Source organism: Oxyura jamaicensis, chromosome 15, assembly GCF_011077185.1.
Source record: "Oxyura jamaicensis isolate SHBP4307 breed ruddy duck chromosome 15, BPBGC_Ojam_1.0, whole genome shotgun sequence".
NCBI lineage: Eukaryota > Metazoa > Chordata > Aves > Anseriformes > Anatidae > Oxyura > Oxyura jamaicensis.
Window position 1 is genome coordinate 12,721,406 of NC_048907.1, and position 10,555 is coordinate 12,731,960.

Here is a 10,555-nt window from a genome sequence, read left to right on the forward strand (position 1 = left end):
CAGGAGCATGATCTCCCAGGCACAGAGTGCCTCCTTAATCATCCCAAGTGTCACCGTGGAGCCCCGTGTCTCCTGCGACACGGCACCTGAACGGTAGTGCCCAAGGAGATGATCCTGTGTTAGGTGGCACGAGCAGTGGCAGGGAGGGAGGTGACGCTGCAGCAGCACTGATTCATCCACCACCAGATTAGCAAAGCGCTGCAGCACAAGTGAGCGGTGCTGGAGGGCACAAAGGACACTGCTGCTCACACAGCCGTGCCAGGGGACACGAGATGGGGACTGGCGGCTCTGTGTCAGAGGAGGGTGATGGTGCAGGGAGCACAACAGCACGTCGCAGCCCAAACAGCCAGGATCCTATTGATCACCAGGACTTTTAGAGAAAGCAACAACAGAATGAGCCTGTTAGTACCTGGCCCCAAAGGCACCTGGCCCAGGGCACCTGATCATTCAGCCAGAGAACCTTTGTTCTGCCACCTTAATCCTTGGGTACGAGGAAGACTGCACTGCAAGGACTCCCTGGTCTTTGTCGCTCTTCGGGAGCTGGAGGTGATACAGTCACCCCAGCAGACATGTTTTTGGTGAGACTTCACTGCACGAGTGATTTAAGCATTCCTCTGAGCTCATTCCCAGCTGATGAGTACAAGAAGCCAGCTCGACATAAAATTATGGAAAGGTAACCAAGGCTGAAACAGAAACTCAGCAGTTCCATGCCCTGTGTGGTGTTAACAACTGCATTTCTACTTCCCAAGCATGGGTGGGGGGGGGAGGGAAAAGCAGTACCCACAAAAGCAGTCATAGCTGGGCTGTTTTAGGAAGCTCAGATCACAACACACAACTAGGGAAGACGTACTGGTAAAGTAATCCTTCTCCCCATTTCGTGCAAGAAAACACTTTAATAACTAAAGCATGATTTATGTCCACAAATAGGGGATTTTCTGCAGGCCTTGAGCAGCTGCCCTAGGGTTGCTTTGCTCTGCAGTACTGGAATAAACCTGCCCCAGCACCAATGCAGTTACACGAGATCTTTAGTTGGCACCTATTTAACCAAGCTTCCTGGTGGAGGAAAAGCACAGGGGGGAAAAGCTTTCAGTGTCAGCATGCACCAAGAGCTGAGCTGTTTTTGAAATCCATGTTCTAAGAAACTTTCCTCAGACCAAATCCTCATACAATGGAAGTGAACATTTGTATCCTTGTTGTCACTAATTTCCACCTTAAAAACAAGATTTCATTCAGCTATCTTCAAAAAGAGTAAAAAGACTCCTGGTCTCCAGGTGTCTCTCTGGACTCTTGCACTCCTCTCGACCGCTGCAGCCTGGAAACCCCAACTCCAGCTCCCCTGACAGCCAGCTGAGAGCCAGCAGTTGTTCAGTAGCAACTACCACACCCTGCACATGGAAGGTTTTTACTTTATGCCAAACAACTCCTGTGCCCAGGAGAGATCTGCAGCACAGCTCCGTACAGACACTAGATGTGTAGTACTTTCAGGAAAGCAGTAACATATGATTTATCCTCTCCTTGGACAGGGGTTGTCTCGTTAGGCTCCTAGACTATTCACAGCACCTCTCATTAATACATGAGCACATAATGCGAATGTGCATATTTCATTTTGTGAGCCGTTCTCATTTAATGATGCTGCTCTTAGGACTCTGGCAAGGGGATCTATAAAAGTCCAGACACCACGCTGCTCTGCATTAAACATTCACCAGTATCATTTATTCCTAGGAAGTGTCTTATTTTGTCACTGTGTATGAGACAGTATCACAAAGACCTATGAAACAATAAGGAACACAGCAATTTTCTACAAATTGAAAGATAAAATAGATGTGCAAGGGTGTGAGCTGCTGTCAGGACTAGATATCAGCTCTGCAAGTGCCTGTCTGGGGCAAATCTGGCATCACATCCAAAATCTTGATGTATGGGGCCTGGTTAGCATTAGCTTATAACCAGGAAAATACGAACGAGAGCATCGCTGGGTGTAATCGCTTGCTTACAGCCTCTGTGGTTTTGGCAACCGTTTCTGTGTGTGTAAGGAAGATGCAAGTAAAAGTTCAAGTCACTGCTGAGAGGAGGAGCAGAGGAAAGAAAGACAAAATGCAACATTGAGATTCACAGGAGCTATTTTTTCCTTTTTGCTCTGTGATGTTGTAATAGCAGAATAAACCCCTTTGGTTTTAGAAAGCCTAGAAGTTCAGGGTTCCCACAACACTTTGAAGGGTAAACACATACATCTATACAAGCTATGGATGAAGCAACTCATCGCCTTTCAGAAGGGGGGTAAAAAAGTAGCCTTTTCCACTAAATACAGAAAGGTGGGCAGAAGGCCGGCTTCCACAGAACTGCACTGCTACCTCTGCAGATAGCTTGTTTACTCGTACAACTCCTGAACACAGAACAGGGCCAAACACCAGGCATCACACACACGACCTATGCAGGTGCCTGATTACAGACCAACTTACACCAGAGGGGATTCCACACCCTGCTAGCACCATGTAACATCCCTACTCACAGCCTAAGTCACCTCACTTTGTCCAAGACACCAAATTACCCAGGTCATACACAGAGTGTCTGACAACGCTGGTAGCTAAACGCACACCAGGGCATGCCCCGAGCACAGGACCAGTCCCAAGCTTCTGGTTTGTGGCATCTTACACAGCTTCTTGCAGATGCCTCACCAGGCCATGCTGCTACACACAGAAGTTAACTAAAGTGCATTTGCCATCCCATAAGGAGAAAAATGCATGGCTGCAGTTATTTACTGCAAAAGGAATAATTTCATATCTTTGAGCTGCTCCCTATCAGGCAGCTACTTGAAGCAAGGACAGTTTAACACAATACACGGGTTTTGAAAGATGTGCAAGAAATAAATCCACCACTGTAATGCTTCATACAAACGCACACTACAGAAGAAGAGCAGAAGCAGCCACTCGCCCTCTCAACTGAGAAGTTACAGAGTAAGCACATTTAGGCATGCAGGGAAGGTGAACGAAAAAAACAGAGATCCTAAAGCCTTGGGTGGCCTATGCTCAGAGGGAGCTTCTGCAGCCCTGTGCTACTCTGCAGCGTGCATCAGGCCAAAGGCAGTCACTGCCCTGGGACTCTGCAAGGCCAGCTCTACAGGGTGGTTTGGGAGCAGGGAACAGGTGGCCTCCCACCCAAAGGGCATTTCCAAGAAGCGATCCTGTTCCCAGCGGCCTCACCTCCCTCCCAGAAAACCTAAAATCCCCCACGTCCACCCACCTCCAACAAAAACAGCGCCAGGCACTCAGCGCTTTCCAGGAACCTGACCCCAGCAGGCCCCTGCAGCACCCTGCCATGACCTTGTCCCCGAGGAGAGGGGCACGGGGGGGACGTAGCCCCCCAGGGCTGCAGAGCCGGGGTGACGCAGGTGGACTACAGCACCCAGGAGGCACTGCGACCGGGCTGCATCGTGCTGCGGGTGACGTGGGGCCGCCTGAACCAATCCATGCAGAAGGAGGAATGTCAACAAACACGGGCCTCGTGACAGGGCAGGCAGCCCCCCGACACGGGACCGGTGCCTACCGGGGTCTGGCATGGGGTCCTGGGCCCCCAAAACCCACAGCCATCACTTGCCAGTGTGAGGCCTGGGGGTAAACAGCGCTGCCGACACGCTGCCTCCAGCCCCTGCAACCACAAACAGAAGGATTCCACTTCATGCTGTTAGATCCTGCCGTGTTTTTCTTAAAAAGCATCACTAATGCTGGAGAAAAAAAGCTCACGCCACCAGGCCACGCAGCAAGTTAACCAGAAATTCAAGGAAAAAAAAGAAGTATCATTGGAGAACTTGGGTTTCAGAGTAGATCAGTTTTAGCCCCTTAGATAAGACCTTTAGAGCTGACTTCGAAGGAAAAAGCAGCTGTGGGAAACCACAATAATCTAAAAACGTCTGCTGCAATTTTTAAACACTTACTGATTGCCACAAGGACAACAGAAAAATGCAAATGAAAATCCTCAGGAACCAAAGGGAATCATATGCTACAAAGTCATGGTCACACTATTTCTACATTGTCTAGGAAAATTAAGTTTTCTTAGGCATATCCAGACCCATGGAAGAAAAATAAAAGACAGGTGTGCCCAGAGTAACTCCTGTGATTTTATTTTATTTCTGATGTTTTGAGAACTTAGGAGCAGCACAAACATATTCGCCACACACTGCATTAGTATCCTGGGAACAGGAGCTCCCACCTCAACTCCCAGCTGCCTAAGTTTTATTGTCCAGAGCACAGTTCATACATGACCTGCTCAGCCATCTTTGTCCACCTTTTCATAACTTATGAGGAGACTTTTTTTCCCAGAAAATGTTTGATTACAAACTGTTAAAAACAAACAAACAAACAAACAAAAAACAAACAACAAAATTCCAAGAACTCCATTCAACCTCTCCCAAATCTAGAAAGCTTTAACATAAATGAATGTATTTACCTGGAAGTCATACAAGGCAACGATGTTTTCATGTTTCAATTCCTAGAAAAAGTAAAACAAATACGGTAAGTTAGGAGCAACAATGGGCATGGAGAACAAAGACCAAAGAAAATAACTCTGTCTGCCTTTACCTTAAGGATTTTAATTTCCTTGCCCAGCAGTGTCTGTGATTTTGCAAGGTTCTTCTTGTTAATGCATTTCACAGCTACTTCCAGCTCCGGTTTCTGAAAGTGAAATAGAGCACATGTAATTCAGAGCTAGATGTCAGTTTCACCATAAGCATACACTGGGATAAGCAGCCTCTTAACAGACTGCAAACACTACAGAATGAAGCATCCTGCAGCACCACGAAAGGCCTCTGCTGTATGCCCTGGTGCATATCCCTCACTTGTTCAGACTTGCCCTCTCCTGAATTACGCTTGCCAGACCGAGGAGAAAATCCCAAGGTTTGGGTTTTTGTTATTACTTTATAGGCCAGTTATCCTCTTATTTAATCACTAGAAATAAACACGCCATGGTAGCCACGGCTTATCCCAAGCCCTGATGATGGGAAATCCACTGGAGGATCACTTTCCTTGTATTTCCCACTTCCCCTCCTTTCGGAGGGGCGAAGCGGAGGAAGGCCAAACTTGGCAGAATAAGCACCCAAAGGCAAAGCCCTGCGCCCCCTGAGAGACCCTGCGGCACCGAGCTCTCTGTGCCCAAGTTCAGCCTGGGTGAGGGGGGGAAAAATAAAAATTAATGAAAGGGAGAAGAAGAAGGGCTCGTTCACCTCTTTGTGCCTGCCTTTGAAGACGACGGCGAAGGCTCCGTGCCCGATCAGGTCCTTCCTGCTGAACTCAAACTTTCCCACCGTCTCCATGGCGCTGCCAGGGCCGGCGGGGCGAACTTCAGGGCTGGAAGGCGATGGAGATGATGATGGTGGCGGTGATGAAGGAGCTCCCTTTAAAGAAGACGGAATCGCTCCCGACCCGGACGGGAGCGCGCAGCCTGCCCCGCTCCCGAAGGGCGGTCAGGAGCTGGAGGCCGGCCGGAGGGGGGTAGCCCCGGTGCTGTCAGCCCCTCGGCAGCTCGGCGTCTGGCTCCTGTCCCCCACCGCGCCTCCGTCCATGGGCTGCCTCTTCCTGCACCAGGGCCGGGCGCTGCTCATCCTCGGCGGCAGCGAAGGAGCCGGCTCCTCAGCAGCGGGCCTTCCCCATGCCCTCCTCGGCACGGCCGGGCGCTGCTCCTCGGGGCGGCCGCTTCAGGCGCCTCTCCCCATGCCGAGCCCCGGCCCGGCCCGCCCGGCAGGCGCGGCTTGGCTCCGAGTCCACCTTAAGCCCCGCTCCACCTTAACTCCGAATCCACCTTAACTCCGCTTCCACCTTAAGCGCTCGCTCCACCTTAAGCGCAGATCCACCTTAAGGGCCGCCCGCGGCCCGACGCCCGTTCGGGCTCACCCGCGGGGTCCTCGCCGCCTCCCCGAGCTCCGCCGCCCGCCGCGGGCCCAGACAAAGCTCGGCGGAGCGCGGCGCGGCTCGGCCCCCACACGCGGCCGGCTCCAGCCCCGGCGGCGCAAGCGCGGTGCGCGGTACTGAGGAGGCGAGAGGCCGGCACGGCGGCGGCGGCCACCTGAGGCGCAGGGGGCCGAGCCTGGCGCGTTTAAAGGCGCCGCCCGCCGCCGGCCCTGAGTCACCGGCGGGGCGCTGAGACCCTGCGTGCACCGCTGGGGGTGTCCCCCCGCTCGGAGCTGGAAGGCGGGGGGGTTATGCTGCTGTCTGTCAGCTACCCCCCCCCCCAGAAAAAAAAAAAATCTTTCAGAAATGTTGTAAATAAATGTCGAGTTTCCTTCCCCCTCCCCAGTAAATGTCTGTCAGAAATGTTTCAAATTACTAAAAAAATTGCGAGTTTTTCAAAATTTACCACAAAAAAGTCGCTGCGGGGGCGGTAGCAGCTCCCCCCCCCCCCCCCCAAAACAACAAAGCAAAACAAAACAAAAGTTTCAGCAATGTTTCAAATAACTAAATAAATGGACAGTTTTTCAAAATTTACCACAAAAACGTTGCTAAGGGGGCAGTGTCAATGTTCCCCCACCTCCCCCCTCCCCCTAAAAAAAAAGTCTTTCAGAATTTTTTCAGATGACTAAATAAATGTCGAGTATTCAAAATTTACCAAAAAAACTTTGCTAGGGGGGCAGTGTCAGGGTCCTACCTCCCCTCCCTCACCACCCCCCCCCCCCCAAAAAATAGTCTTTCAGAAATGTTTCAAATGACTAAATGCCAAGTTTTTCAAAATTTACCATAAAATCGTCTCTGCGGGGGCAGTCCCCTCCTCCCCCCCAATAAAATCTTTCAGCAATGTTGTAAATAACTAAGTGAATGGCAAGTTTTTTCAAAATTTACCACAAAAGCGTCTCTGCGGGGGCAGTGGCCATGCGCACCCCGTAATCCCTCTCCTCCACAGGCTGCCTGCGCTGCGCACGGTGAGGCCCAGTGCTGCTTCTCTCCGACATCCTCTGAGGGCATCGAAATGGCCCTCAGCCCCACATCCAGGGCTGTTTTCTAGTCCCCACGCCCTGTCCCCGTGTGCATCCTTATCAAAATGTAAAAATCAGAACACGCTATTCCAGCTGCAGAGACAGCCGCGCATCTCAGGCAGCGCTCCCGTTTGCGCCGTGCAGCGTGGGGTTTGCTTTTTGCTCAATCGTGTGGCATCGATCTGTGTTCGGATCCCGGCCCCTTTCCTCCACCCCTAGCTGCCAGGTGGGCACGCGTCAGGGGATGGCATCCAGGTGTCGTCAGCTCATCCCAAATGTCATTTTGTCGTAACCTGACAGTGCAAACAAACACAAGGCCATCTGGCTCTGCGGACATGCAGGGCTGAGGGTGCTCAGTGTCATGACGCCAAACATCTGCAGTTATCGCTGTTTTTGGCAAAAGTCAGAAACAGGCAGCACCTCACAGCATCAGGCCTTGCTCAAAAGCAGTGTCTGGCTGATACGGTGCCTGGCCTGCGCTCTCTTGCCCTTGGCTGCTAGATAACTCACGTTCAGGTGCTGTTCTGAGCTTAAAATGTAGCTGGAAAAATGACAGCTTGTCCCAAAACCAGATACAGAAGCTGCAGTGTCTGATCAGTGGTAGTCTGTGCCTCAAACTCCAGCAGAGTTAGGTTTTTAGGGGGAATTGTGCAAGTGAAGGGTGTTCTTCGGTGTGAATTTGATAGAAGTATCTGTTGAAATGGCCTTCAATCCAAAACAAGACTGGTGTATATTTGTGATTTCAGTACTGGCAGCCCTCAGAATTAAAAACATTACATTTTTAAAAACACAATACACTTAAGCTACTTGTTTGCTTTATCACTTCTGGGCCCATAACATCCACAATTTCAGGCTTCTGTCAATGATCACAAGGGGTTAATTTAAGAATTAACACAGAAACTAGTAAAATGGCAAACATCATAAAACTTGCAAAACTAAAAAATGAAAAGTAAAGCTCCTTGGCACGTGACAGACACAGGAATTTACCAGCTGTTTCAAAGCTGCTGTCTTTAACATAGAACACAACAGTTGCAAAAGCTTAAGGCAGGAAGTGAAGAAAATGTTTTGAAACTTCTTAGATAATTTCTAGGTAGGCAAAATCTTGTATCCCCCTTTGCTGGAAAATAGCCAGGGTGCCATGGGTAGCAAGCCTGCTCTTGCATCAACTGTGGTAAAATCTCTGGTGACCACAGGTGCTTCTGCCTTTGTTTTGCTATCACAGCAGAGACACACAGTTCCAGTGCAGGGCAAAGGAGGAAGTTGATATGAATGCTGTCCAATTGTTCTGTACTGCATGTGCTTATTTGCTATTTCACGTGCTGATGGCTATGAAAAAAAATGTGCACCCTAAATAGGTTTTGATTAAACCTGGGTTCTAAGGTAGCTTTTTGCATGCAGTTGCCTGCCTTGCAGGCAGCAAAGTCAGCCTCCTCTCCACTGACATTTATTTTTCTTTTAAGCAAAGTGCATTTGTTTATAAGCAGGCCTGAAGGCCAAGCGTGTAACTTCCTAGTGGAAAAAATGAAACTTCAAAGCAGCACAAGAAATTTGAAGGTACTCAGCGATCACTGCAAGGATCAGGACCAAGTTGTATTGGATGCCATGTGCACAACTGAGGCACTACACGATCTTTGTACTGACAGCTTAACATTTGTAGCAATTAAATGGCTCAAATGCATCTTCCAAAAATAGGCCAGTGAAAAGATTTCATCAAATTTCCACAGAGATTTTAAAACTTCCCAAGGACAGCAAATACTGTTTTGAGATGCTTGAAGTGCAGTCTGCAGACACATGGTATTAGCAAAACATTTGTTCATGTTGGAACAAAGAAGACTGAAAAGCTTTTTAATTGGAATTGGTAGCTTTTTTTTTTTTTTTTTTTTTTTTTTTCTTCCCTGTGGTTTGCAGATTAAATACTTATGCTCTATCAATTCCTCCCCGATGTCCAGAATTGTGAGAGATTGTATTTAGGCCAGCATCCAACACATGTAAATTCTATTCTCCTCTCATAGTCTCCCATTTGTTAATGATGTAAGTACTACCACCAACAGGTATTCAACTGCTTCTCAGATGAAGGCATTCATCTTTGAGGGACAGAATATACAGTTCAATTTACTAATGCATGGCTGTGGGAAGATCTGCTGTGATTTATGATGGGTGGAGAACTGTACAAGCATACACCCAGCTGTGGGAAACCTTCGAATATTTTCTTGAAATTCTTTTGCAAGTTAGTGCAACTTTATCCCTTTTTGTACTTCACATGTGAAGACAAGCAATGAGATAGCTGATAACCTGGAGATTCAAATGATACTCTTTTCCAATACGATGTTTTAATTAGCAGTCATAAATATGTCCATTTCTATCTACAGGAATCCAAGAGTGCCATCCTCACCTCAGTGCTGCAGAGGTACCATGTAATTATCTATGACAAAATTCTGTACTGTGGAATTGGCTAAAGCAACAGGATTATGAAGGAAATATGTAAGAACAAGCAAACACAGAATAAAGATTTAGAACAAAGAATAAAGATTTCCATCTAGGGATAATTGTTCTCATCATAGTCCAACCAAAGGAATAAATTACCTATATATCCAACCAGTGCAGCTCAAGGTGTGAATGAAGCTCATGTAGGTACAGCTACACCATTTTAAAACCAGCTAACTCTTTTACCAGTAACCTGAAGCAGCATAGACTTCATTCTGGACTGCAAATCCTACCTTAGATTCTATGGAGGGCTAGCACACACCAAGCTTCTTGCTGCTGTGTGTGCTTTGCTGTAAGTACCAGAGCTTCCACGGAAGATGTATCCATTAGACTATTTCTTCTAGGACAAGTAACTTTTTACACTTGCTGCTATATAGCAAAGACCTGCATTCACATCTCAGAGAACCTATGCCAGATACATGACATGCTTCTGGATGCTTCTGCATGGGCCAGACAGCTGTCTTTCCCAAGATCCTAGTGTTTTTGCTTTTCTAGTTCAGCAACTCCATCCCAGTGTTCCCCACACTGTCTGATGAGAGACCAGAAGCATCACAGAGATAAACCACCATATCTGGAAGATGTGGGGGAATCCTTGGCTGGATATGATCATAAAGAACAGGTTATTTAAATCACTGTATAACTCTGTTTTGAAATCAAAGTTCTACAACACACAGAGGGAATTTCCAGGGCTCTCCTCTGTAGTAATTTTTTTTTTTTTTACAGCGACTGCCTCACAGAGATGATAAGGACCCAGGAAAACATATCCGTGTTTTTGGAGGAAGGGAAATGCCAAACTATCAGGCTTGGGCACATGAGCAAGATGTGACTGCACATGGACCAAGCCTGTTAATTGGCCATACATCTCCTCATATGAAATGAAAGCTTAAGCCTTAAGATGAGCTTTAGCATAGCTGTGGTACAGTCATCAGTGGACACACAGGTAGTGCTGCTGCTGGGTAATTCATTGGAAACTTTTCTTGGTATTTCGTAGCCAAAAAAAGATGGACAGCCTAGCACAATATCAGGTAGTTTCAGAGTACCTCTGAATGAAAAGCAGACCCTATTTGTGTAGATTCAAAATTGACTTAAAATTTGGACATGTTAAAACCAGTTACA

At 48.0% G+C, this 10,555-nt stretch overlaps 1 protein-coding gene across 3 annotated transcripts in view; it reads right to left on the reverse strand.

Moving 5' to 3' along the window:
• ULK1 (unc-51 like autophagy activating kinase 1) overlaps positions 1-6,203 on the reverse strand; it is a 78,947-nt gene extending 72,744 nt beyond the window's left edge. For 2 of the 3 annotated variants that reach the window (XM_035340416.1, XM_035340415.1), the window contains exons 1-3: positions 5,213-6,202; positions 4,572-4,664; positions 4,441-4,482 (exon numbers count right to left, since the gene is read on the reverse strand). In XM_035340416.1, the coding sequence (XP_035196307.1) occupies positions 4,441-4,482; positions 4,572-4,664; positions 5,213-5,302 (225 nt within the window). In that variant the 5' untranslated portion in view covers positions 5,303-6,202. Of the gene's footprint in view, positions 1-4,440; positions 4,483-4,571; positions 4,665-5,212 lie in introns of all 3 variants that reach the window. The other variant, XM_035340418.1, reaches the window with a different exon arrangement.
• Between the last annotated feature and the right edge of the window lie 4,352 nt (positions 6,204-10,555).